The sequence below is a fragment of the Setaria viridis genome, chromosome 1 (assembly GCF_005286985.2).
Source record: "Setaria viridis chromosome 1, Setaria_viridis_v4.0, whole genome shotgun sequence".
NCBI lineage: Eukaryota > Viridiplantae > Streptophyta > Magnoliopsida > Poales > Poaceae > Setaria > Setaria viridis.
In genome coordinates, this window is record NC_048263.2 from 30,793,881 (window position 1) to 30,821,181 (window position 27,301).

The 27,301-nt window shown below is 46.6% G+C and overlaps 2 protein-coding genes and 1 long non-coding RNA gene across 9 annotated transcripts; 2 read left to right on the top strand and 1 right to left on the bottom strand.

Annotated features, from left to right (window-relative positions):
- The first annotated feature begins 1,608 nt into the window (after positions 1-1,608).
- On the top strand, positions 1,609-6,644 carry LOC117861956 (uncharacterized). Its single transcript, XR_004641863.2, has 3 exons — positions 1,609-1,820; positions 1,920-5,610; positions 6,253-6,644. It is a non-coding gene; the product is annotated as an uncharacterized lncRNA (long non-coding RNA).
- Positions 6,645-13,502: 6,858 nt separating this feature from the next.
- LOC117863054 (uncharacterized) lies at positions 13,503-16,801 on the top strand. The gene is made up of 2 exons (XM_034746636.2): positions 13,503-13,655; positions 13,920-16,801. The coding sequence occupies exon 2, from the start codon at positions 13,935-13,937 to the stop codon at positions 15,246-15,248; it is 1,314 nt and encodes a 437-aa protein (XP_034602527.1). The 5' UTR covers positions 13,503-13,655; positions 13,920-13,934; the 3' UTR covers positions 15,249-16,801.
- Positions 16,802-21,398: 4,597 nt separating this feature from the next.
- LOC117863062 (uncharacterized) lies at positions 21,399-26,821 on the bottom strand. 7 transcript variants are annotated; one of them, XR_004642127.2, is made up of 4 exons: positions 26,393-26,821; positions 22,556-24,286; positions 21,971-22,444; positions 21,399-21,865 (listed from the first exon to the last, which is right to left on the bottom strand). XR_004642127.2 is itself a non-coding variant. In XM_072294074.1 (4 exons), the coding sequence occupies exons 1-3, from the start codon at positions 22,682-22,684 to the stop codon at positions 21,992-21,994; spliced, it is 450 nt and encodes a 149-aa protein (XP_072150175.1). In that variant the 5' UTR covers positions 22,685-26,821; the 3' UTR covers positions 21,399-21,865; positions 21,971-21,991. The 7 variants fall into 7 exon arrangements, 4 of the variants coding, with proteins under 4 accessions (XP_072150175.1, XP_072150173.1, XP_072150170.1 ...); XR_004642128.2 differs by having other exon boundaries at positions 22,556-23,394; positions 26,393-26,820; XM_072294074.1 differs by having other exon boundaries at positions 21,971-22,231; positions 22,337-22,444; positions 22,583-26,821.
- Between the last annotated feature and the right edge of the window lie 480 nt (positions 26,822-27,301).

Here is a 27,301-nt window from a genome sequence, read left to right on the forward strand (position 1 = left end):
AGCGACAGAGTTCTATCTAGCCGCGGTTAGTTTTTTTAATAGATCTGGCCGCGGTTAGTTGAGTTAGACCCAAGAGATCGATGGGTGGCAACGGGGCGGGGCAGAGCCGGGAGTTGCCCTGCCCCCGCCCCGATCTCCGAATTGCAATTCCCGCTTCAGCTCCGAACTAAGAATTGGGGAAAATATTAACCCCGTCGGGTCTCCGAAATCTAGCAGGTCCGCTTAGACTACGGCCTTGTTTAGTTGCCCAAATTTGGGGTGTCAAAATTACTGTAGCAACACTGTAGCGTTTCATTTGTATTTGTGAATTATTGCCCAAATATTGACTAATTAGGCTCAAAAGATTCGTCTCGCAAAGTACAACAAAACTGTGCAATTAATTTTTGATTTCGTCTACATTCAGTACTCCATGCATGCACCGCAAGTTTGATGTGATGTGGAATCTTCTTTTTGCATAGTGCCAAAGTTGGGATTTTGGAATGAACTAAACGTGACCTTTGTTTGGATAGGCATGTATCAACATGGATTGGGGACTGTAACCCCATTAGCCAAGGGATCCGACCCATGCCGAGAAGGAAACCACGTCATGCGCTAAGACTGCATTTGCGGGCGCGGGTACCCAAACCCTACCAAACCGCGTGGGTCTCGCTCCACTCCACCTCAGGTTGGGAACGACTTCCCGACTCGTGCGCTCGCGTCGCTCTTCGCTCGCTCCTCTCCTGAAGAAGGTGCCGCCGCCACCACCACTCCCGCGTGGCCGCGATGGATTCAGGTGCGCTCCTCTCCCCCAATCAGGGCCGGCCCTGGGAGAGGGGGCAGGGGGCGGCTGCCCTGGGGCCCCAACTCCCAGGGGCCCCATCCCCAGGCGTCAGACGCGTGTAGCACCTAGGCAGGCCGCAGGCGCAGAGGCTCCAAGAATGCGAATACGCGATGCATAGGTGGTGATAGGCCCAACAATTAAACAATCGGAGGCTCTAATAGAAAGAAACGAAACAAAATACCGAGCTCCACCCGTGTCAGGCTAATGATCATGGCTATTTCCTAAAGGCAGGCGCACAGGCAATAGATCGCACACGCCATAGGCCCTAGCGCCGCCAAAAGCTGCCCTGCTGCCGCCGATGCCGTGCTACGCGGCTGCGCCCGGTGATCCCTCCGAAGTTGTGTCTCGTGCGCGTGTTATTCTATTTACTATTCAACTCTACCAGACGTGATTAGACGGTTCCTATTCAACTGTGCCGGCACCCGAGTACACTACTCGATTGTCAATTTCCCAATTCTCCATACCATTAATTATTAATTACTATCACAAGTTATTTAATTTCATCTGACTATTGTATATTTATAATAATTCAGCGCTGTGCGATATCATGTCGTCTTTTGATGGTTCATCTGATGTTGGGGTACATGATCTTATTTCTAAATTAAATATTATGAAATTCACTTTACCAGATTGACATCAACCCTATCATATATGACTTTGCTTTGAGAAATGTTAGAAGAAATTTTAATATAATATGTATAAGTAATTCGATATGAATATTATTTTTAGATAGGGTAACATTTCATATATATCTATATAATATTTATATTAAAGAGCCCGAAGTTTTACTTTCGCCCCGGGCCTCCCAAGTCTCAAGACCGGCCCTGCCCCCAATCTCCTGCCTCTCCCCTTTCCTTTCACCATCTCCTCCCTCTCCCTTTCCCTTTCTCCTGGTCGGTGGTCACTTCACCATGGATTCCAGGGGGCGGCTTCACTGTTGGCTGGTTCGTCTCCTCCCCTGCTTGCACCACAACAGCAGCCTGTCTCCCACGCGTTTCTGGTGAGACTCTCCCTCCTCCCAATCGCCTTTGGTTCTTGTCCATCCTCCGCCTCTTCCGTTTCTACCTAGGGTTTTGATTTCAGCCCTTTGTTCTCACAGATCCGCCCAAGTCTGCTTCTTCTTTTGCTCCAAATTGTTAGAGCTGATGGTGGAAATAGGAGATTTGGGAAGGGAAGAAATCCCGTGAGATGTTTGCTGATGTAGATATGGTAGTACGGTGTGACTTATTGCCAAGATGAGTTTATTTTCTTGCTCAGTACAGCTTTACATATGTCTGTGTAGTTATATTCTTTTTTGGACCATTGTGACCTGTGCTATCCATTCCAATACTTGGTGCTGTGTTATCCATTCCCATACTTGGTGCTGGCACAAGTACAACAATGGTCCACCCCCCCCCCCCCTTTTTTTTTATCTCTTCTGTTTTTTTGTAGGACCTGATAGACAGATTGTCTGAATTCAACTAGTTTTATAGGTAATCTATTTTTCCATTTTATATGGGAGTTAGATGCCTGATCATGTTATTTTCAAAGTTAAACTTTGATCTATTAGTGGCAGGGCTAGCACTCTCTATGATCTGATGAACCGCTAGTCTGTAGTGCTCGTGCTCTAGTAGGTTCGTTAAATGTCCTTAATCAGTATCATCCAATGTCTGCTTCACTTCATTGTATCCAAATGAGTTGTCCTACTTTCACTAGTTCTACAAGTATGAACTCAATTTGGTTGTCTATGCCTTCAGCTTAGAATACCTGTTGGATGATGCTGTCAAAATTGCAGAACATGTGTTGGCTGTAGTGGGTAGTTTATCCAATAGGAGCCGGATACTGATTTGTTCTGAATAGATAGAACTTGTTTTCTTTTGCTGGTGTAGATAGCTTAGTGACAAAATGGGACCGCTTATTTCAAGATCATCCAATGTCTCTTCACTTCATTGTATCGAAACGAGTTGTCCTACTTTCACTAGTTCTACAGGTCTGAACTCAATTTGGTTGTCTACATCTTCAGCATAGTATTACCTTTTGAATGATACTGTCAAAGTTGCAGAACAGGTGTTGGTTCTAGTGGGTAGTTTATCCAATAGAATCCGGATATTGTTTTTGTTAACATTTTCTTCTGGTTTTGCCAATGGAAGCATAGTTATATTTACACTTCAGCTCACTTTACATTGTTTATCAAGAGTGAAAGTATCCTGGTGGAGTGAATGTTTGTTGCATGTTGTTTAACTGCATAATTATTTTCTTGTGATTGTTTGTTGATGATTGATTCAAGTTCTCTGTCACTTGTCTGGGTTTCAACAGCATGTCCAAGTGGTTTTGTAATCTTCGACATTCATTGTTTCTCAACACTCTGATTGACACCCCTGTTTAGTCATTTGCGAATCTTTATTTCTAGTTCAATATGCTGAGACATATTTCTGTCAAAAAATATGCTGAGACATGTCTGTGCATGTATTTGTGAGACAACTATGAAAATGCTTAGCCGTGAGCTGCTTCTATATTTGGTGAAGAATGTACAGTGTACAGTAGCATTTAGTACAATGCTTCATTCTTTTCCTTCCCTTCAAAATTTCTCCTTTTCTTATTTCCCCCAAAAAATGTAATGTTACTCATTTTTTCCTTATATTTTCTTTCGAATTTTAGAGCTGAATTTCGAATTTGGATTCCTTCAAATCTTTTTTTAGTATATACAACTACCAAACTGGTCCGGAGCTGCAGGAAACATGCATGCATCCCCGATCGAGCGAGCTTTCCTTGGCAATCGAATCCATATCCACTTGTTAGAGGTAGGCTAAACTCTGGTGGGGTGGATTGGCAGGAGGGGATTGGTTGGTGGGAGGGGATTCATCCAATCCACGTGTGGTTTAGTTCACACGTGATTTGATTCCCGCAAATGCCAAACGAAGCCGTAGGGAATTCATGCGACCTAAAAAAAAAAAACACTCGTTCGCATCATCGCAAAGCACGTTTCTAATTCATATTCATGGCATTACAATTTGTTACAAGAGTGCGTGAACCAAAATTGAAGGCGAGACATTTACACACAAGACATCACAGTTTGTACAACAGCATTGTAAACTTGAACTCGGTTGCTTCAGGATCTTGGCTAGTGCGTTGATGCACCTTGTGCCGATGTGCAAGGATCAAAGAATGGAACGACACTGAGTGTTGTTTTAAACAACTTTATGATAAATGGAACGACACTGCTAATCGACCGCAAGTCCGCAATCTAGCTAACAACCGTTCGGATCCCTAATCCGAACCTCAAACTACAGTCACTCAAAAAGTTAAAGTCGGCGAGATCCTGCGCGTACCGTTAGTGCGGCCGCTGGTCAGCCACCTGCTTTGTCGTCCGCCGCTGCCCGCAACTGCGACTGCTCCACGCTCTGGACCTAGATGGCGCGTGCTGCCTGCGCCCGTGTAGTGGCCAATTTCATCCGCAACGGTGCGGTACCGCCGCGGTGGGAACCGCTTCGTCGCTATGCGACTGGTGAGATTTTGCCCGTTTGTAGCTGTCGTTGGGCAAGAAGGCCGAAGAGTCTTGGTTGGCTGGGCCGTTTTTATTTTTGGACCATGACACGATAGTCCGCTCTTCTTCTTTGGACAGCCTTCTGGGTCGGGGAACAAGGTTATTCAGTTTCTACACATTACCATATGCTCATATGAACAATGTTATCTGAATACAACAACGTAAGGAGTGCAACTTGTTGTGAATTCAAATAATAACAACGATTACTTCGTCACATGCTAATGTAGCTTCCAAAATATCGAAAAAAATAGTTAAAGATAACGCAATACAACTATACTGACATCCTGTAAATACACAACTACAGCCACAATATTAATTTGGCTTCATAATTTTTTTTAACGAACGGTACAGACGGTGCACCATTTCTATTCTATCTCTACCTATTATTAAAGCAAGTAACGTCTCTCCTTGATTTTCGTCCGTCGTGGTTATTTTGCAAAAAAGTCCCTTGACTTTTTAGTAATCAACCCGCAGTCCAAATGTTGAAAAGAGGGGAGCTCGGGTAGAAAAAGAAGGGAAGGGACGGGGTTAACGGGAAAAACACTTCTCCTTTCTTCACAACAGAGAGGCGGAGGGAGATTGGGCGCGGGCGGCCGGCAGCGTCGGTGGTGCGGCGGCCGGCGTCCTGAGCTCGGCCGCGGCCGTGAAGAATAGGAGGAGGGAGAGTGTGAAGGGGGGTCCTCTCTCCTCCTCACCTCGGCGAAGGAAGCGCTGGAGGCGGCGACGGATCTGGCACCAGACGAGGGAGCTCCTCGGGGAGGTCGGCGGTGCGGTCCTCCTCGGCGACCTCGACGATGGAGGCGTGGAGCGGCGGCGGCGGCGTCGGGAGAGCCGGCGAAGGGGACGGCGGCGGGGGCGGGGGCTTGCGGCGGCGCAGGCACCGACCAGGCAACGTAACCAAGAATGGCCGCCCGCGTCGCCGCCAACGCCGAGCGCACCTCGCCCTCCGCCGCCGGCGCGGGCGCCGACCCCGGGCAGCGCCGCCCCAGGTACAAGCGCCGCAAGGTCGCCATCCTCCCTAGGGCGGCGCCTCCTTCGCTCGATCTCCGCCTCCTCTCTCACTCCATCCCCCACCGGTGACGCCCCATCCCCCGCCGGAACTCCATCGCCAACCGTCCCGCCGATGGTGCATGGGCTGTAGGAATGGGGATCCGTGCGAACCATCTTCTCTGGCAACAAACCGGCGACGACTGCATCTGTTCCGGCCGCGGCATCTGGACGTCTCTGCCTGCAAGTTTGGCAACACGATGCCCGTGCAAGCCTTTAGGTAATCACTTCCATGATTTTTGTCCATTCCATTCGACCAATCCAATTTGATCCAATTCGTATCAATCGTCGTAGGATTGAATGGCCATGGGATTAGTTTTTCCTTTCCAGTCATCATATCACGAGATGGCATGAGCCATCATGGCAATTTTGTGGCCGGCTGGGAGCCCAATGGTTTGTGTACTTTGCTGCCTGCAACTCTTTTTTAGGATAATAAAAAAATTATACTTTCACTTGACACACGCTTGATTTATTTTTGGTTGATTCTGCAATGAAACAATGCCGGATTCTTCCACGAAACGGTGCTGCAAAGGATTGGTGTTTTAATGATATATTGTCTAGCCTATTGCCTCCTGTATGAGATGCCTTGGACCATGTTGTGATTGGGGGTAGAATTCATGGTTGGGTTAGCTGAACTCTAGCAGCTTCGACCATGGGATAGCTGAAATCAGTGCTAAATGTTGGATCTGAAATTAGGTTTACTCTGCTTTGGAAAGTTTGGATGTTTGGGTGCGAAATTGTCAATTTAGTGCACACATTGTTAATATGTTTTGAGTAATCTTGCAAGAGGTAACAAAAAAAGAAAGTTCTGTTAATACTATGAAACTGTTGGATGCATGTATTCATTCAATTTCTCTCTTAGGTTGTAATTGTGGAGCTGTTGCAGTTCTGGATAGCAATGTTGGATGGATCATCACGTGGAACAGAACAGGCTAGGCTGCTGCTGTCAATTTAGTATACTATCTTTTATGTTTCCTTCAAGGGCTTGTAGATTTTTTTTCTTTTATTAGGAACAGTTTTTTTTTTCTTTCAGAAACCTAGCCTCAAGCTCTCAGGTTGAGCGGTTATGTCTTTGCCTGAAAAGTAAAAGCATAGATATATTATTGTACACAACCTACTTGGAACCTGTTACCTGTCGGGCAATGAGAAAACTACAGTGTTCATATCGATTGCATCATTTTATAGAAAACTATGGATTGTAACATAACTACAGAAGTATGAAAGCTTCAGGCCCTATTGAAATTTTTTAGTTCATCTCAAATGTGAGCATGCAAATATGCAATCCTCAGCGTGGTGTTCTGCATTACTTGATGGAGTTCTTCTTTGATTATGTGCTAGCAACTATCGTCTGAAACAAGCTGCTATGTATTGTAACCTTAGGAAGGCCCTTGCTGCTCCAGCTGCAAGCGCAAATCATTCACAGCCTGGTGTAAGAAATGGAGATGCCTGTCCTCCACAGAAATCGGCCAGGAAGAAACGTGGGGGAAAGAAGATGGATGACATAGATCGAATCATACTCGGTGACGATTTGGTAGAGATGCCAGATAGTCCGGATGGCAGGAAGAAGAGACGAAAAATAGGTTCCTACGACGGTATTGATTGGGAAGATTGCATTATTGAGCTCCTGCTACTACATGGTGCAAATGAAGCAGAGATAGAACAAGGCCAGTACAGAAGATTGTTGGAGTTGCATGTATTCAGTGCATTAAGTGGAGGAAAATTGAAAAATAGTGATGCAGCGTCTCAAGTCTTCAGTATATGACCGCAATTTTGCTGAATGAACATAGGTCCTTACCATTCTGTATTTACATTCTTTTAGTGATATAGAAAGCTCATGCTGAGTGCTGAATGCAAATTTTTTTAAGTTCAATCAAGCTAATTGTGGGAAGAACATATTGTGATAGAGTAATAATTACAGACCACGATCGCTTTTGTTCTTCCCTGCTAATACCGATTAGAAAGTACAGTTTAGGAATGATATGGCCCCTAACAATTCCAATTTTTTATATAAACGAGGATTGTGTAATTTTGTACATTGCTATATGGCTTATATATGGCTTATGAATGACATATATTTTTAGTGTTGCATTCATAATTGTTTTATTGCTAACATGAGTGCATCACAGCTGAAGCCACCAAGTGAAAAGATGGATTGGTGCAATGCCATTTCCGAAGAAGTTTGTGTTCAAATAGCGTGGCTATCGGAGGCTGATTTAACTCTCTTACTTGAATAAAAAAATATTTTAATTTAATGGGTATTTGAGTTGAAGGAAATAATTAAGTCAAAATTCTTTTGGTTTTCATTAAATGTGTAGACATCCAATAAGTGGAATAAAAATTTAGTGATGGAAATAAAAAATGTAATTAGTTTGAAAAAACATAATTGATCTTTTACCGTAGCAACGCACGGGCATTTTGCTAGTAAATATAAAAGAAGTAACAAACGGGCAGCCATGGAAGGCTCCCTACACGCTAAGAAAATGTAAAAGTGTAAAAAAAAACTAAAACTGAACAGAAAATTTGGATCTACACAGCTAGGATGTGGTTTAAATTCCCAAAGATCTTTCTTCAAAGAATTTATCAAGATGCACAACCCTTTACAGACTACCACAATAATACACGAGGTTGTATTTCCTCAAGACATGAAAGAACATATGTCATGAAAGAATATGCATCCTCGAACAGAACGAATGTTGCATGCATGTAACTCACATTCTCAAATCTAGTGTCGCTCAATTTGATGGGAGGTGGTGACTACACTTTCAAGCTGCGGGCAACCCTGCTGCCCCCATTGGACTCATCGCTCCAGAATGCAAACCATTATTGGTGATACAGTGGCTTGGTTTCGGTGTGAGCTTTTTTTGAGATCTTATGAACAGGTAGGTGAGGGAATCAAAGGACATATAACACATATGATCGCTCCACAATACTTGTATTTTGGGTACCTGATGGATGCCCGCGGGTAAGGTTGTATACCCGCACACTACCTACGGGTGATATTTCATACCTATACCTTCGCCCACGACCAAGAATTCGTACCCATACTCTCGCTCATAGTTCTGGTGGCGCTGTGTCCGGCCAAATACCATTCCGTTGCGCAACCATCCTGCGCGAGACGACACTGCACTAGCGGACGCGGCGGCCTCATGACTCATGCGTGCAATGATCGTTACACCTCGTTCCCTTGCCACCGGGATGCTCGTGAAGGACTGTGTCGCGAGCCGCCACCGACCAGTGCTAGACATCAGTCGTGGGGCGTGTTCACGTGAGTATACGCTTGCCGCCTTGCCGGCTGTGGCTGACGTAGTCGATCAGTGTTCGTCCGGTACACCGTACACGTCGCTTGTTTCGTCTGGGCAACGGTTTCTCATATGCTGGAGATGCTGCCATGCTGGCATAGGCGAGCTAGCTTCTGATCTCTGTGCAGTAGATGTTCTGTGCGCGATTCTCTTATTGCAAGTGGTGCAAAAATAACTAGCCATAAACACTCAACAAGATGCAAGCTGTATCCGGCATTCCAGGGTGGAGAATGGCCCTTGTACAGTCGTACTTTTGTACAACCACTGATTTCACAGTTCGGGACGCACGTCCTATACTCCAAGTGCCTAATTTTTTTCTTGCCTTAGTCGCTAGCAAGTTAACGGCAGCGGCTCTCCGGTGGAACTTGCACAGGGCGTGGTGTACCAACCTGGTTGTGAGGGCATCAGGGCAGGGCAATGGCAACGCAGCGCGGCCAAAGGAGAACTTTCGGATAGGAAGCTTGGGGCAGGAGCTACAGTGATTGCTACTGACGCTACACGCTCGTATGCATCGGCCTATTCGGCTGGACTTATAAACCAGCTGAAAAGTTGAAACGGCTGATTTGTTGTGAGAGAAAAACACTGTTCGGTGGCTGATAAGTCGGCTGATAAGCTGAAGTGAACAGAGCGATGCGCCATAAGCCTGTTGAACACATAAGAATTTTCGGACTGCCCACGCCGCAGCCTCCTCTTTGATTTTTGCCAAAAGACCTATCTTCTTTGGCTGGAGCAAAAAAACCTAGTGATTATAGCGTGAGAAAAACTTCTGTATCTGTACTCTCTTTTCCAATTAGCTAGACTCTACTCTACCTTCTTTGTTAATGAAATATATAGAATCTTGTGCCTGTTTATTTTAAAAAAAGAGTTATGAGACTGCATACTGTGCTAGTGCATCGTCCATTTCACGAACCTACGAAAAATCATGCTGGTTATATAAAACGGTTACACAGTTTCCCCGAAAGAAATTTCGATAAATATAGAGGGGGTTAGGGGGAGAAAAACCAGCTCCCGACCCTCTTTCCATTCCCCATTCCTCTTTATTTTTTTCTCAATCCCCTTTATTACTCCCCCTCTCCCATTTACAAAAGTTAATTCACCCCTCCCCTTCCTCTCGTGCCACACAATCCGCAAGCCACAGGATTCCCTGGCTGCCCGATCCGTCGCGTCGACCACCTCGGCATTTGCACCACCACCGACCGTCCTATGTGCGCCGCCGACCTAGCGATGCCCTGTGCAAGCTCCACACGTGCAGCCGGCCTGGCAGCGCCATCCATCACTGGCCGCCCTCTGCCGCCATCCTGACCACGTGCGGTCGCGCCACCGGAGGCTGCCACCTGCCCCTACCCAGCGCGGGCTCGCACGTCGATGTCCACTCCCTTCTGCCCACACCATCGCTGCTCCACCCCGGCCGCCGCCGCGTGGGCTCACCCCGTCGTTGCTCCACCCCAACCACCGCTTTGCCCTATCGCTTCCAGCCCGCAGGTCATCATCGTCGTACCCTACCTAGGGGCATCTAAGCCCGCCGCCCAGGGAGGAGTGGGAAAAAAAATCATTAACCTGTTGACAAGTAGGCCCACGCGTAAGAAAGATTGAAAGGGATCTACTAAAGCAAATCTCCCTAAAATCCTAAAACTATGAAAGGAGAATCCCAACCCCTTTAGGGGAATAAAGGGGAAAAAGGGAAATCAATCTGCTTGAGATGATCTTAGGTGGTCATGTCCAGGGATCGACTCTCCGTAGGAGCGAATCCAGGCTGGAGTTAACAACCCCCCTCGGAGTTTTCTCGATAGGCTTGAGAAGGTCTACTCTTAGCAAAATGCTCGGGGCTATCTTAACAACCCCCCCCCCCCCCCCCGCGGGGTCGAGTTTTAAACGAACGGGTCTCTAGCTGAGTTGGTTAAGTGGTTCTAGTAGGACTCCTTAAGTCCCGTGTTTGACTACCCATTGGAGCGAATTTATGGCTAGGTTAAAAAAATCAATCTATCCCATACCAACTACAGTGCCACTATGTAAGGGTGGGGGCGTGGGGCAAGGCTTCGGAGGTTTCAAAGATGAGGCTGGCGTTTCGAGGTTTTCTTTACGTGCGTGAGAATATATGCGCTTAGCAAAATGTCTGGGGCTATCTTACCTTTGCTGGTCGATTGTTTTTTTATAGATCAATACAATTCAAGTCATCTGACAGTGGTTTCAATAGCTAGCAAAGTTTTTTTTTGGAAATAGAAATAGCTACCAAAGTTTGTGCTCACAAAGAAAGACATGGTTAGCACTAATGAACACTAGAATCACTAGGTTAGCACTAATGAACACTAGAATCACTTGGTAGTTTATTTCTCAAAGTAACAACCTACAAGGACATCTATCTTCTCAGCCAGTCAGCCTGATTCCTGAATCCACTGACGATTCCGAGCTCCCTGTCGGTCTCCCTGGCAGACCGCCACTGCCTGGCACGCACGGTACCACCGTTCGGTGAAGCAATAGTTGTCTCCGTTTCAGCCATTCTCGAGACCATCGAAACAGTTAGGTCAGGCATAAGAGGACATCATGCAAACGCCTTCCTGGATCGCTTCGCTTCGTGCCGAAGCCAGCTAGCTAAACAGTAAACACCTTTGGCGTCGTCGATCGGGGGCTCATCCCTGCACAATATGGCAGTGCTGTTCGATCTCCATCCCACGCTGGCCGGACGCCCGTGAGCCGGCGATGAGTCGTGTCGCAAGCTTCGTCGATCGGGCCGCTAGCTCCAGTTTTTCAGACGAGTGGCACACGCTCACGTGTGCACGTACGAGTACAGCGAGCAGCGGCTGGAATTTTGCAATTCCTTCGGTTGGGTTGGGTGGTTTTGTGCGGGATCGGCAATGGCGACAACTGGACGATCTCTTTGTGTTGGCTTCGTGCGAACTGCTCTCAAGTGCATTACATTCATCTTCTGAAGTAGCTAACCCATCTTTTGTGTTGGCTAATTTTCAAGCACTTGCCAACCACCTTGCTGATGGTGATTTAGCAGAGTTTGAACTTGGAACTTTCAAACTCGGAAAAAAAAATACACGAAGATCACGTATACGACTGTTTGCAGAATATCCTGCAGTTATCTCGTCTTCGAATGAACCATTTTTTTAAAGGGAGGTCCATATTTTCTCCTTCATCTTACTATAACTAATTGGAGGGTTCTTTTAAAGCCTCCAGGTGAAGCTACCTAAGATTTCTATGTGGAAACTCTAGAAAAAGAGAGAAATTCTAGAAATTCTCACAAAAGAGCAAAACATCTGACCATCAATCGGTAGACTCAAATCATCATAGCCATTGGATCTATTATGTTTTCTAAAAAATTACCCACCTGTGCCATTATAAAAATAGCCTAAATAACTCTCTAAATCTATATCTAAATTACCCACCTATGCCATTATATAAAATTAACTAAAGTAACATCTAATCTTCATCAAAATACCAACTCATACCATTATAAAACAATATTTAAAATAATTCCCTAAATTTGCAACTAAATTACCCACCACTAACACTTAAAAAAACTTGAAGTGATCCCTGTATCATCCACATATACCATAATGATCTTACTATTACTAATTGGATGCTCCTTTTGAAGCCTCCACGTGAAGCCACCTAGGATTTCTAGGGGTGGAGAAATATTAGAAATTCTCACAAAAATGCAAAACATCTTACCATCAATCGGTAGACTCAAATCATTATAGCCATGAGATCTATCATCTTTTTTAAAAAAAATACCCACCTATGCTATTATAAAAATAGCCTAAATTAACCCTGTAAATCTATATCTAAATTACCCACCTATGCAATTATATAAAATTAACTAAAATAAACCCCTAATCGTCGTCAAAATTACCAACTCATACCATTATAAAACAATATTTAAATTAATCCTCCAAATTAGCAACTAAATTGCCCACCACTAACACTTTAAAAAACTTAAAGTGGTCCCTTAAATTTGTATCTGTATTATCCACATATACCATAATTAAAAATAACACAAGGTAACCCAACAATTGAATCCAATCACCTTAATTAAAAATATACAACAATACGAGTCTAAATCGTCTATTTCTTACACTATTTTTTGTCGGGAATATTTCTTACACTATTGGTATATGATATAATAACTAAGGTATATACGCATGATGAGTGTCACCATTCATAAAAATATAGAGGAAGTGATGAGAATATAGATTTCTACGTTAAAATTATAGCGCAAACTTAGGTTCCATTAAACAAATTCAAGCGTATACCTACGATGCAAAGTGAAAAGGTAAAGATTATTAATATGGATGAAAATATTATAGAGTAATTACTAGCTAAAATCTATCACAATCGGATGAAGATAATAGGTATATATCTATATAAAATATTTAGCAAATGAGATGTAGCTCATGGTAATAGTTTTGTAGCAATATGGTCTTATTTTTTTATTGGAGACTCCGTATTAATTTTCACGAGACACACTATAAAAAAAGATAAATTTTAGAAATTCTAAAAAAATCAAAAACAGACATTCTGGAAGCGCCATCATCACAAAGGTCCAACTCGGACCTGGAAACGAAAATCCAGCACCGTAGACCATTCCTCGAGCTGAATTTTATCATCATCGAAACCACACGAGACAAGTCGCCCATCAGCCTGGAATATCTCTGTCCGTTTCCTGGAGAAAAGTACTCTGGGATTCGAGGCTGGACACGCCGCATCAATCTTGTACAGCTCAGACAGCGACAGCGGCGCTGGGCAAGAAGATGGAAACTGAGAAGTGGCAGTGATTGGCGAGTTTGACGGACTCAGATAAGGCGTCTCAACGCGAGTGTGTGGATGTAATGGTGCTGTAAAACTGTTTTTAAACCCCTGGGGCCTCAGCCAGCTGAGCATCCAACTAATAAATTTCAGAGTTCAAATACCCAATACCAAGAAGAGAACAAAGCATATCAGGAGGACTGCCGGCAGAGCAGAGGTACCCTTCTCTTTTGAGCTCTTTTAGCATGTTATTACTTGCTGTAACTCTGTCAGGGTTCTGTCTTGAACGGGTGTCCGCGCCCTGCGTTTTTTTTTTTTGAAAAAACAACGAAAATTTGCATATTAGCTGCTAGCACATGTTTGTTCGCTGTAAGAGAATTTGATGGGGTTATAAGCTTGCTCATAGTAACTCTGATTATCGCATGAACGCAACGTCGTTGCTCTAGTAATACGCCAGAAAGTTTATGCTTTATTTTTGCAGGTGAAGTGCCTAATAATGTGGCAACCCAAGCTGCTGCCGAAACTCGCCATGCTTGTAGTGCTGCCGTTGCTGCTCCTGTGTTATGCAGCGGGCAACGTCCATTGCTCGACTATTCACGAAAACAGCGAAGATTTTCACTCGCTGCTCGACTTCAAGAAGGGCATCACCGATCCAACAGCCTTGAGCAATTGGACCAGCAACACCCACTTCTGCCGGTGGAATGGTGTGAACTGCACCTTGACGCGGCCATATCGTGTCACGGAGCTCGTCCTCCCCGGCAAGAACTTAGCTGGCCAAATCTCCTCCTCTCTTGGAAACCTGACCTATCTTAATAAGCTTGTTCTAACCAATAACAGCTTCCATGGCCCCATACCTCTTCTTAACAAACTACTAAACCTGAAGTACCTTTCCTTGGGAAGCAACCTTTTGCAAGGTGAGATTCCTGACGCACTTACAAACTGTTCCAACTTAGTCAAACTAGATCTCTCTAAAAACAACCTCACCGGTGTTATTCCTCCTAGAATAGGCTTTCTTACCAAACTAGAATCTTTTCTCCTGTACAAAAATTCTCTCTCCGGGGTCATCCCACCAGGCCTCGGCAACATCACCGATTTATCAGTAATTGCTCTTTCACAAAATCAACTGAACGGGCCAATTCCCACTGAGTTTTGGCGAATGCCAAACATAGCGTTGTTGTACATGCCCGAAAATAATCTGTCGGGTGGAATCCCGCAAACTCTTTTTAATTTGTCTTCTCTTCGACAACTATCCTTGGCGTACAATATGCTGGGCAACACATTGCCATCTAACTTCGGCAACGCCCTCCCTAATATCCAGTTTCTGTACTTGGCAAACAATATGTTTGAAGGAAACATTCCAGCTTCTCTAGCCAATGCTTCAGGTCTCATAGACCTGAGTCTCTCGTCTAATAAGTTCACTGGCCAAATCCCAAGCATATTCGTGAACTTTTCAGTTCTATCTACTCTAATCCTTGAGGAAAACATGCTTGAAGCAAGCGACAGTGCTGGCTGGGAATTCTTTGATGCCCTAACAAACTGCAGTTCCCTGACAGGGCTTTCATTGGCTGGTAATAATCTGCAGGGAGTCGTACCAAATTCAGTAGGTAACCTGGCTACCAACCTCACAACTCTAATAATGAGTGATAACCACCTATCTGGAACAGTCCCCGCGAGCATTGGAAAACTCAATAGCTTAATTCATCTCGCGCTTGATGGCAACAATCTTACCGGTACGATTGATGAATGGATTGGAAAGTTGACAAACCTACAACGTCTAAATCTCCGTGGCAACAACTTTAAAACCCTGTAAAGCACGGCATTGTACAGATTATTCTTGTCCAGATTGGATACAAGTTGACTTGACCTGCTCGCTACCCTGTCAAAGATAACCTATGAACGAATCATGCCCACACATACATTCTGGAAGCGCCATCATGACAAAGGTTCAAAGTTTTTTTTTTGTCGAATTGGGTATTTGGATGGTGCTACTACCAACCATGCATGTCCAGCGACGCTAACAAAAAGTGGGGGAAAAACACCTGACATGTTGACGGATTATTTGGCCTCGAGTCTGTCCTTCATGTCTCTGCAAAAGCTTGTGCATGTGCAAAACGCCGTGGTCCGTAGAGAAGTACGCCAGCAATTGGCCCTTGAGTGTTGAGTCTCAAACAGAAAGAACATCGGTCACTCCAGTAAGGCATGCTAATGTACAATGGTGTCGAGAAATTTTGCAGTAACAATTCGTATCTACGAGTAATTCAGAGGTGCAGGGCACTTCAGAGTTCAGGTATCCTTTCCTTGTAGAGTTAAGTGGTTTCTGAATAGACGATTTATCTCACTCGCTAGATATTGTCTCCAATTCTTCGTACAATACTCACCAGTAGCAAAATCGTGAGAAGCACGGCATCCGTGATACATCCAGATTCGAATATCGAATACTTACAAGTTTACTTGACCCGCTGCGTTGTCTAGGAAAACAATGAGTAAATCACATCCACAAAAATACAGTCTGAAAAATTGATTTGGAAACGAGAATCCTGTAGACGCAAACAATTCCACGAGCCGAGTTTTGTCAGAATCGCAGGCGGACGAGACGTGTAACACGTCAGTGCGTAAAAATCGTTGTCCTGTTCAGGCTGAAAAGCACACGCAGGAGCAGGAGTAGCAGTAGACCACCGGTGGGATGCGCTAGCTGCTGCCAGGACATGCCGGGATTTGGTAAGAAATTCCCTAGAGTTTCTTACAAGGATCTAGCTCAAGCTACAGAAAACTTCTCAGAGTTCAACCTGATTGGGAGGGGTAGCTATGGTTCAGTGTACAGAGGAAAGTTAACTCAAGCTAAAATGCAAGTGGCTATCAAGGTTTTTGATCTTGAGATGAGATTTGCAGACAAAAGTTTTGTATCGGAATGTGAGGTGCTGAGAAGCATTAGACATTGAAACCTTCTTCCTGTACTAACTGCATGTTCAACAATAGACAATAGAGGCAATGATTTCAAAGCTCTAATTTACGAGTTCATGCACAATGTAAATTTAGATAGATGGTTGCATCAGAAAGATGATGGCATAGCTCCGAAATTGTTGGGCTTATCTCGAAGAATAAGCATAGCTGTTGACATAGCCGATGCGTTGGCCTATCTACACCATGACTGTGGAAGACCGATTGTGCACTGTGATCTGAAACGAACAAACATCCTTCTTGATGATGATATGAATGCTTACTTGGGAGCTCTTTTACGGTACATAGTACTACTACTTAGTAGTATATAGTATATGTAAGATCTAAATGTTCATGATTATGGACGATTTAGTAATTATTACATGTAAAAAGTGATATTTCAAACGGAATGGCCTTTTAAAATTTTATGCTAGTGTCAAAAATAAAATTTTAGTGATGTCATTTGTGTTCTTTTACCATGATACCGTTATACTACCTATACTACTCATGTATATTACCCATACCACAGGTGAAGGTTTCAGTAGTATCCAATTTTTTTTGCAACGAGCCAGCAGGTACTGCTATATTAAAAATAAGGAATGCCCGCCAGGCCAATTACAAACGTTCTATACAAACTGTACGCTTACATCCCAATAGCGGTAAAGAAAAAACTCCGCTAGGGGTACTACAAAACTCATGCCGCGTAAACGAAATACTGTAAGTGTCTAGCTCCCGCCGTGATCCACATTGCCGTCTGGTCCTTGATGCCGTTGACTATCCGATTAGCTGATTGCTCCTTTTGCCGGAAAATCCTCTGATTTCTTTTTGACCAAATTTCCCATAGGACAAGGATAATTAGACTACGCAGCCCTTTTCCGCCGGCCACCGGAGCGGCCAATAGAGCTGTCCACCAACTATATTAGGAATCATGCCTGTCCTAATGGCTCGGGTCAATATTTGGACACCTTGTCCATGTACTCATCTTAGTCCAGATTGTTCTTGCAAAGTTGCAGTCAGCGAAAAGATGATAGCCGGTTTCCTACGTCGTGTTGCATAGCACACACCTTGGGTTACTGGTCCATTCCCGACACTGTAGCCGATTTGTTGCCCATATCCTGTCTTGTATAGCCAGCCAACTGTTGCACTTTGGAGGCGCCCATGTTTTCCAAATTAGGTTCTCAAAATTAGTCACCGTGGACCTATGAGTTGTGCTCGATAGGCCAACTGTGAGTTGTACTTCCCGTCTGTTGTGAGCTTCCATGCGATGGTGTCCGAGAGACCTGGTCTTAACCTCGATCCATAATCGATGATAATCAATAAAATGTGCCACGGAGAAACCTCGATGTAGAAGGTTTAAATCTCGTATCCATGTGTCGCCCGTCACCGCATCGTATAGCGTCCTGTTCTTTCTTCTAGAGATGTGAAACAGGTTCGGCGCCATGTCCCTGGGCCTTTGTCCACATACCCAGCCGCTGTCCCAGAATGATATTTTCTTATCGTCTCCAATTGTAATCGTGGTTTGCCGCAGCAAAAGGCTTATGGTCAGCTTGGGAGCAATGTATCTCGCGTCCCTCCCAAGATGGCCCTTCATTCATCCAATCTTGCCAAAGCCAACGCAGATGTAAAGCTCTGGAAAATTTTTCGAGGTGCAGTTTTCCAAGTCCGCTCCCATTCCTAGGCCTTGCTGACCACGTCCAATTCACCTTGCACTTGCCGCTTGTGATTGGCTCCGTTCCCACCCATAGGAATGGTTGCCGCTTATCATCAATGGTCTTCATTATTTCTTTATGTGCTTTGAGAGCCGTCAGCAGATAAACCAGTTGTGCGGTTAGGACGGATTTAAGCAATGTGAGCCTCCTGGCTGCCGTCAAATTTCTTCCGCTCCAACTGCTTAGCTTGCCAACTACCTTGTCCACTAGTGGTTGGAAGTCGACCGCCTTCAGGCGCACTGTGGACAGTGGTAGGCCCAGATATTTGATCGGGAAGGTACCACACTTTGTCGGTAGATTCTCCAGTACCTCGCTCAATTGTACGCCTTCATAACAGATAGGGACGGCTGTTGATTTGCGAAAATTTATTTTGAGCCCCGTTACTTCTCCAAACATTCCCAAAATGTTGACTAACACATCTATTTCCACTTTCCTTGGCGCTATAAACATCGCCGCATCGTCTACATACATTGGTATATGGCATGACGGTGCCCTTCCACATAGTCTGCTAAGGACTCCCATATCGGTTGCCAAATCTAAAAGCCTTTGCACCGGGTCGATCGCTATGATGAAGAGCAGCAGGGACAGTAGATCACCTTGCCGTAAGCCTCTGCTTTACAGGCGGATTTGGGACACCTTTTAGTAGGATGCGTGCGGATGAAGTGGACAGTATGGTCGCAATCTAGTCACACCAGCGTGTGGGGAAGCCTAGGTGGCGCAGAAGCAATAATAGGTAATCCCATCAAATGGAGTCGAAGGCTTTCCCAATATCCAATTTGAGGAAGACAGCTTGCACTTTGTTTCTGCGATATTGTCTAGCCGTGTTTTGCACCGTCATGAAGTTGTCATGAATACTCTGTCTCTTAATAAAAGCACTCTGACATTTGTAGATAATTGAGTTAATGTGTGGTTGTAATCTAATTGCCAATGCTTTCGTGATGATCTTGATGAAGGAGTGGATGAGGCTTATTGGCCTGAAGTCCTATATGGCGTCTCTCCCTCTTTCTTTGGAATTAGGATGATATTAGCCATGTTAATTAGTTGGAGGTTGTTGCACCAGAGACATTAGAACACGTTTACCGCTGCCATTACATCTTATTTGATGATATTCCAGCATGATTTTAGGAATAATCCCGTGAATCCGTTTGGTCCTGGGGCTATATCATTCAGCATGTTGTGGATGACTTGTTTGATTTCCTCTTCGGAGAACGATGAGTCCAGTAAGGATAGATGATGCTGGTTGAGATGAAGAAGGTCCCAATTGAAGTCCGCGCCACGTGGCTGAGGCTGCTGCATGATTGCTCTGAAAAAGTTCTAGATCTCAACAGATTTTTCATCATGTGTGCATGCCCATCCATTCTCCTTTTTAAGTTTCTGGATGTAATTTTTCCGTCACCTGGAGTTGATCTGCCGATGAAAGAAACGCGTATTGGCATATCCTAGTTTAAGGTTCGTTATTCTGCTTGCTTGATTCTTACGCGCACGTTGAATGACAGCTAGTCCCATGGCTCTTAATTTGAGTCGGCTGCGTAGGAGCTGCTCAGCCTCCGCAAGCGGTTGGTGTTCTTGTGCTATGTCCAACCTCAGTATCACTTCTAGGGCCATATGCATCTGCATTTTCGCATCTGGCGGCTGCTCCACTCCTTCAGTGCAATGGCTGTGGCATGTAGCTTGTGATAGAGTCTATGGAAATGCTCGACATGTGGTGACTGTATGTTCCACGCTCGGGGACTGTTTCCTTGAATTCCGGAAGCATTGTCTAGAAATTCTCGAATTTGAAGGATTTGGGGCGTCTCGGTCCACTCTAGTTGGAAAGCAAGATAGGACAGTGGTCAGATAGGGAAGTTGATAGGGCGTGCAGGACGTGAGGACTGAAGGCATCTTCCCATTCCACATTTGCAAAAACTCTGTCAACCCTAACAAGGGTCAGGTTACGTCTTTCATTGCTCCAAGTGAATCTTCTATTTTGCAGATGAGTCTCACGTAAATCACTATCGTCAAGTGCCTGTTTGAACAAGTTCATAAGCCTCAAGTTCAGTCTGTTGTTATTTTTGTCACTCGCTTTGTATATGAGGTTGAAGTCACCTAGGACTAGCCATTGAGAGCCATGAGGAGGCTTTTGCGCTTGTAGTTCTGCTAGAAATTGCGGTTTGTTGTTGGATCTGGTTGGGCCGTAAACCACTGACAGTGTGAAGACGTTTGCCGTTTCATGCATTGTTACCCTTGATGTTATATGATATTCTCCTACGATTATGTCGACGTGAGTGCTATTCCACAACAGTAGGATACCACCCCTGGTGCTAGAGAGTCCCCCAGCTGATTTGTAGGAGTAGCTGTCAAGCCTGTAACCCCCTATATATGCGGCTGTAAATTTGTCAATGATGCTTAGCTTTTGTTTCTTTTTTTTTTGATGCAACAGGAGGGGCTTGCCCCTACTGAGATGTATTAAAACGAGAGTCTAAAAGAGGTTACAAAGCAATCAGCAAAGAAAACAAAGAAGGAAAGAAAAGAAACACACAAAAAAAAGGCAAACTAGAGCGAGCGAATCCAGTCTAAACATTCCTGACCCAAAGCGGGGTTCATTCTGTACGAAGCTACCAACAAAAGTTCTGATAAGAATTTGGATCGAGTTCCTGCAACTGTCGGATCCACATTATTGAAGGTCCAGTCATTTCTTGTTGTCCAAATACTCCAAGATATGAGGAGTATGATTTCCATGAAGAAGGTGACGTTCAGATGTCTTCTGATCTGATTGAATATGTGGGTTGATGATCTTGTGGATACAAAGGAAATCCCAATCGAACTCCAACAAGCCTTTGCAAAGTTGCATCTCAGGAAGAGATGAGTGACCGTTTCTCTCTTTTGAAGGATGCACATTTCGCAGACGTTGGAGTCCAGTTGCATTCCCCTTCTCTGTAGAATGTCTTTTGTATTTAGTCTGTCTATTATCAGAAGTCAGAAGGAGACTTTGTGTTTTTCTGACATTTAGATTTCCATAATTAGCGATGAATTGGGTGCGTTTCCCTTTGTCCTGTTAAGGTCTTGTATGCTTTGCTAACCGAGAAGGTTGGTGACCCCAGTATAAGTCCAAAGATCTGTTTCTCTCTGAGATAGCGTGTTAGAGATCGTCTCCTGTACCGTGTCCCTCCTCGCTCTCTGATTTAAGCCTCTCACGTTCCAGCATAGCACTTCAAGATTCATGCATGATTTCATAGGCTCTAGCCGTAGGAAGACAGGCAAAGCAGGTGAAGCAGGCAAAACATGGGCGATTCATCACCAGCAGGTTGAGCAGCAGACATACAGGGAATCTGATCTTAGACATGAAGTGGCGATGCATAGTTGCAAGCATGATTGAACGACCATTGCAGTGTGCTGGTTTTAAAGTTACAGACCAAAAGACAGGCAAGTCACAGGAGAACTGTAACGTGCAGCAAGTTCTTGCAGAGGTAACAACTTGGAACATTGCAGATAACATGATAATTGGAGGACACTGGAAGGATTGCTGCGCCTGGGTCAGTTTGCCGCCTGAAGAGGCAGCTGGGCAGCTGCTGCTTGGACGGCTTCCTCCTGGGAGTTGTCGGCTTCACCTGCGCCTGGGTGGACAGCTTCTCCCTGGATGTCTTCGATTGCATCGCCTGCCACCCTTGCCATTGCTTCGTCGAGCTCCTCAGCAACAGGGTCATCGAGGTTGAAAGCCGCCGTCAGCGCTGCAATCACGTCTTGCGGCAACGGTCCCTGGAACATGGCTAAGAATTCCTGCAGAGCGAGCAGCCTCGATGGGCTGAAGTTCGTCAGTTAGAAGACCCAGTTTTCGACAGAGATTCTGTTGTGCCCGTTGGACCGCAGGCATAGGCCTACGGTTGGACAATCTTGCGCTACGTCGTACCGTCGACATGTCGAAGACGCATCATGGATGGCGGATTTTGGTCACCTTCTGCTGTTGCTGCTGGTTCTGGTCCTCGTCGTGTACCTCCGTTGGTGGAACCTGGAGCACTTGCTCCGGCCTGGTGAAGAGCGTGCTGACGACGGTGTTGTCCTGTCCTCCTTGTGTTGTCACGGTCCTGCTGTTGATGTTAGTAGCCCCTCCTTCAGCGCCACCTTGTGGCCGAGCCATGCCGTATGTGCCGTCGGTGGGAGCGGGCGCCATCTGTTCATCATGAAGAGGGTCAGAGCGGAGGAGTGTCGAGCAATGGGCGCTGTCCAGAATTGGCGATGTCGGCGAGAACTCCTGCTCCAGGCCGTGCAGATGCACCTGGAGGTCCTGTAACGCAGCATCAACCTCCTGAACGGAGACGGGAGCAGTAGAGACACTGTGAAGCCCCACCGTGTCGCCTGTGCCGTCAGTGGGAGTAGGCGCCATCTGTTCATCATGAAGACGGTCAGAGGAGGTATGGTGGAGTGGCGAGCAAAAGGCACTGTCCAGAAGCAGCGATGGCGGCGAGAGCTCCTGGTCCAGGCCGTGCAGATGCACCTGGAAGTTCTGTAACGCAGCTTCGACCTCCTGAATGGAGACAGGAGCAGCGGAGCCGTGCTTGTGGTTGTGGCCTGGTACTGCCAAGTCCTCCAGTATGCGATTGTACACATGGGACACCTTGATCATCGGCGGATTGATTTTGTCCTTGCAGCCACGCTCCTTGGACTAGACTTCATTCCCTTCATGTGGCAGACGGAGTGCGTCTGCCAAGCTAGCCGCTTTGTTGATCTAGTTGTAGGAGGTGTACAGCTTAGGTGCTATGTCATCCATCTTCCCTTCCTTCCTGCATAGAAAATTCCTGGCAGCCTCCTCCAACGTGGAGGCACGGTTAGTGAACAGAAACTGGAACTCGATGGCTCTCTTGTCACGCAGAGGACCAAACAACGAGAGCTGCTGAGGCCTGCTGGTGTTGATGATGGCGTGTTGGTGCTGGCGTCCCCCGTGCCTGCTTCCGCCACCCCAAGTCCGGCGCCTGGGCAAGCGCTCCCGCTCGCGGCCGGCCTCTCCGCCCGTGACCTTGTGTGCGTTGTGGGCGCGGCGAGCACGGTCACCGCGTTCCGTGGTGATCACGGTCGTCGTCGTCGTCGTCCCTCCGGTGCCAGGCATTCCACTTGCTTGCGTGGCAGTCGTTGTTGTAGCCTCTACGCTGGCGGTCTTGATCATCTCGCCGCTCACCCTCCCCCGCCGCGCTGCTCCGACCAAGGCGTGATTGGTCTGAGCATGGGGGTGAGCGCGGCCGTGCTTCACGTTCCATTGCCCTGCGTGGCTTCGTCTCCCCATCGATGCAGCCAAGATGCTAGGGAGGAAGTCGACGGATTGCAGGCGTGCACGACGTCCTGTCGTCGAGGTTGACGGACGTGAGCGTGTAGTCCTGGACCTCCTCGAGGTGGATGATGATGCAATGCTTGATGCCATGTTGCCACTCCAGCCTTGGATACCAACATGGACTCCAGCCTGGCGTCGCGCGCTCAGTCGGTGAACGTGAGCGAAGCACACTTGGGGATGGAGCTTGGGTTCACCGTCCAAGCCCACAGGTTGATGGTCTTCGTTTCTTTCGGCTGGTCAAGGTTGGTGTCGATGGCTTCGAGGGTGCAATTGCTGCTGATGAGGCGTTCCGCGATGTCAGCTCGCCAGGTGTGCATTGGCACCCCGTTGAGGTAGAGTCTGACCCGGAAGAGGAGGGCGGCACCCTCGACATCGCAGAGACTCCTACATTTGGTGAAGAAGACTTCCACACAGGACACTGTGGCCTTGCCCTTCTGGAGAGCTTCTGTGCAGTGATGACTATGCTTGAACTTGATTAGAAAAGCCTCAGGAAAATGGCACGAGACTGTCACCTCTTCATGGCGCAGCTTGAAGTCCTCCCTGATGGCTCGCACGACATCGCGCGGGTCAATTGGTTCCTGGCCGTGCACTGCCCAGGTGACCGCCGCTGTCGTTTCCCACTCCCGCAGGTCGGTGTCATTGTCCCCGGTTGCTTGGATGAGGCAGTCCACCTGCTTCGGCCTTGTCGCGGCATCACCGAGTCTTGACATGGACGTCAAGGGTGCGGGCTTTGGCGGTGGAGGCAGTTGTTGACGAGGTGAGCGCAGAGCTTGGCGAGGTGGAGGCAGAGCTTGGCGGGGTTCCTGCTCCCGGTTGTCAATGCACTCTGCGTGACGGCGTGGGTGCTGAACCGGCAAGCTCCTCCTATTGTGGTGCTTGGCAGTGCAGGACTTGGCGTGGTGGCTGGAGCGGAGGTAGAGGAAGCAGCAGATGGGGTCATGGCAGGCAGTGGCGCGGTGGTGTGAAGCCAAGCAGATGAAGCAACGTCAGTTGGTTCTGGCACGGAACGCTCGCAAGGTTGGGGAAGACTGAGGTTGGGGGCGGTCGCAGGTGAAGCATCGTGGAGGAAGGCCGTGATGTTGTGGAGATGGCCGGTGGGGTGGACTTGAATGGTGCACTTTCCTCCACCAGTACGGCTGCCTAACGGGCACCCAGCCATCCTGAGGAGTGAGTGAGCCATTCTTGCGCCGCGCCGCCGGTCACCTCGAGCGCGTCTTCACAGGCGACGGGGCGGCAGGTGGGTGGAGGAGGCGCGCGGCGACGGGTGGAGTTATTGCTCTGGACAAACACAGTAAAGGCGGGCTGCAGATTTTGAAACCGCTGTGTCGAAGCCGGATCCGCCGCAGTGAAGCCCCTGACGGCTTGGGCATAGGACGTAGGTACCGCGGAGCTGGGGGGTGGTCCTGCTGCGAATCCGGCAAGACCTGCGTAACGGATTTTACCTGGGATACTTCACTAGCCTTGGATTTGCAGGGAACGGCATCGGCGGAAGGGGATCTGGGGGGTGCGAAAGCTGTCCGGATCTTTAGGGGTCCCTCCCGATCCGCCCGGGACTTGGGTGCTGGGTGAAAGGCTGGTGGTGGAGATGGCCAGGAGGCTGCGGAGGCTCAGGGTGTGGCGTGGATGCGGCGGAGGAGTTTGCATTGGCTGGTGGCGGGGCTGGGGTCGCCGCCGATGAGGGCGGAGTGCGCTGGGTGGGCATCTTCTTTCTTTGTGTCTGTTATTCGTGTCAGTAGTATACAATTAATCTTGACCGTCGGATGTTTGTATACTAGTTCCTTTTAACACTAGTATAGCCTAGTATTGTGTACCGTAAAAGAGCTCTACTTGGAAGACTTCGGAATCACAAGCCTAGTTCTTGATTCAAAGTCAGAAACTGTTGGGCAATTTGGTTGTAATAGTTCAGTTACTGTGTCAGGAACTATAGGATATATAGCTCCAGGTACAAATCAAGAACATTGCCATCTCCAGTTGCACGTGAATATTTTAACTTTAGATTAACCTAACCAGTGGATCTTATATGTGTTTTCTAGAGTATGGTTAAAGTGTTCATACATCGACCCCTGGGGATGTTTACAGCTTTGGAACAGTTCTTCTGCAGTTGCTAATAGGCAAAAGACCAACGGACTTTATGTTTGAGGGTGAACTCAGCATTGTTAACTTTATGGAGAGGAACTTTTCAGATCAGATCTTAAGTATCATTGATTCTCATCTCCAAGAAGAATGCAAGTGCTTTATTCAACCATTGGCGGAAGCAGAAAATGAGGTCCATCGATGCTTGCTGTCCCTGGTGCAAGTTGCTCTTTCTTGCACCCGTTTATTACCAAGGGAACGAATGAACATGAGAGAAGTAGCTGTTAACTTGCACGCAATCAGAAGGTCATATGTTGGAGCAATTAAGCGCAAGTAAGCTATGCATCGCTCGATCTAGGATGGTTACCTCAGTTTCATTTTTTAATACAATATAGGCATAAAGAAGCTGGATCAGCATGCTGAAATTGACGAATTATCATGCTAAGGAAACTGTATGCATGCAGTGGGCGGTGAGTTTTCTTCTAGTACTAGTCATACTAAGATTTAGGGGTGTAAACGGATCGAATGGATACCTCAGGATACGAATTTAGATAGTTTTTTCTTCTCGGATTCGGGTACGGATAGTGTCGGTTGTGTCGGATAAGATATATATATCCTAAATACTATCTGACTTTGGATGCTGAATACACGGATTCGGACATGGATGCCCCTCCAAATGGATTCAAATTCGAATACGGACAGACAATGTCCGTAATATTTTGAACATCAGGCGATTGGGACTTCGTAGGCATAAAAAGATTTTTATAGTATGTCAGTTTGCTTTGATGGTGATGTGATTCTTTTTTGACAATTGCGATGGAAAATTGTCCACGATCTAGCTAAAAGTCAGATTTGGATCCAAATCCAAATCCCAAACTACAACTACCACCAATCGATTAGTTCAAAGAGCAAGGATTGACGGGATCGTTCGTATACCTTTTATGCAGGTGTCGGCCGGACAATTGATAGCCCTGTCAGGCTCGCCCGCAGATGACGCGCGCGTCGCCTGTGTGCGCGGCGGTGGAGTCTATCCGCAACGATGAGGGGAAAAGCGGTTTCTCCAAGGTAATCTATGCGCCTGGACCTTGGGTGCGCCAAATACTCCGTCCGGCCACCTCTTCAGGTTTGGAGAATCATCAATTTCAGAAGGCAAGGTTTGGAGAATCTTCAGGTTTGAATTTTGAAATGAAACTGGAGACTGCATCCTGGGATGATTTAGACTTCCCGAAGACAGTTTGTAATCAGAGAATGCATTATGCATTCAAGTGACAGCTCTTAAAAGACTAGTAGTAGAATTCTAACATGTCCTCATATTTCCTTGGGGATATCAATGAGCATGATCCGATACCTACATGTAGAAATTACAATGCTCACTTGGACTTTTATAAAGCACGCGGCACTTATGTCCAGGAATTCGCAATCGATCGCAGAACAAAGCAAGCAAGTCTGCACAATCAATTCAGGGAGCACCACAAACGTACCATAGCTGATTTGGAAACGATAAGTTTCACAAGTAAACCATTAGTCCATTACACGTGCTGAGTTTTATCAGCATCCGTAGGCGGACGAGAATGGTCAGACGACGTGTCCCAGTCCGGCTGCAGAGCAAAGAGCTGGACTAGCAGTAGAGCTGCGGGATTCGAGGCTGGACATGCCGCAACAACCTTGCCCAGCTCAAATAGCGACAGCACCCGTAGGTGAGTGAGATGGACGTTGAAAAATCTGCAGTAACTGGCGAGTTTCGCAGACCCGCCAGGGTCTTCGTCGCCATAGCTTGTCAGCGACTGCGGGTTTGGGACGATGTCAGTTGCAGGCTGAAAAGCGGCTGACCGGCGAGTTCGATGG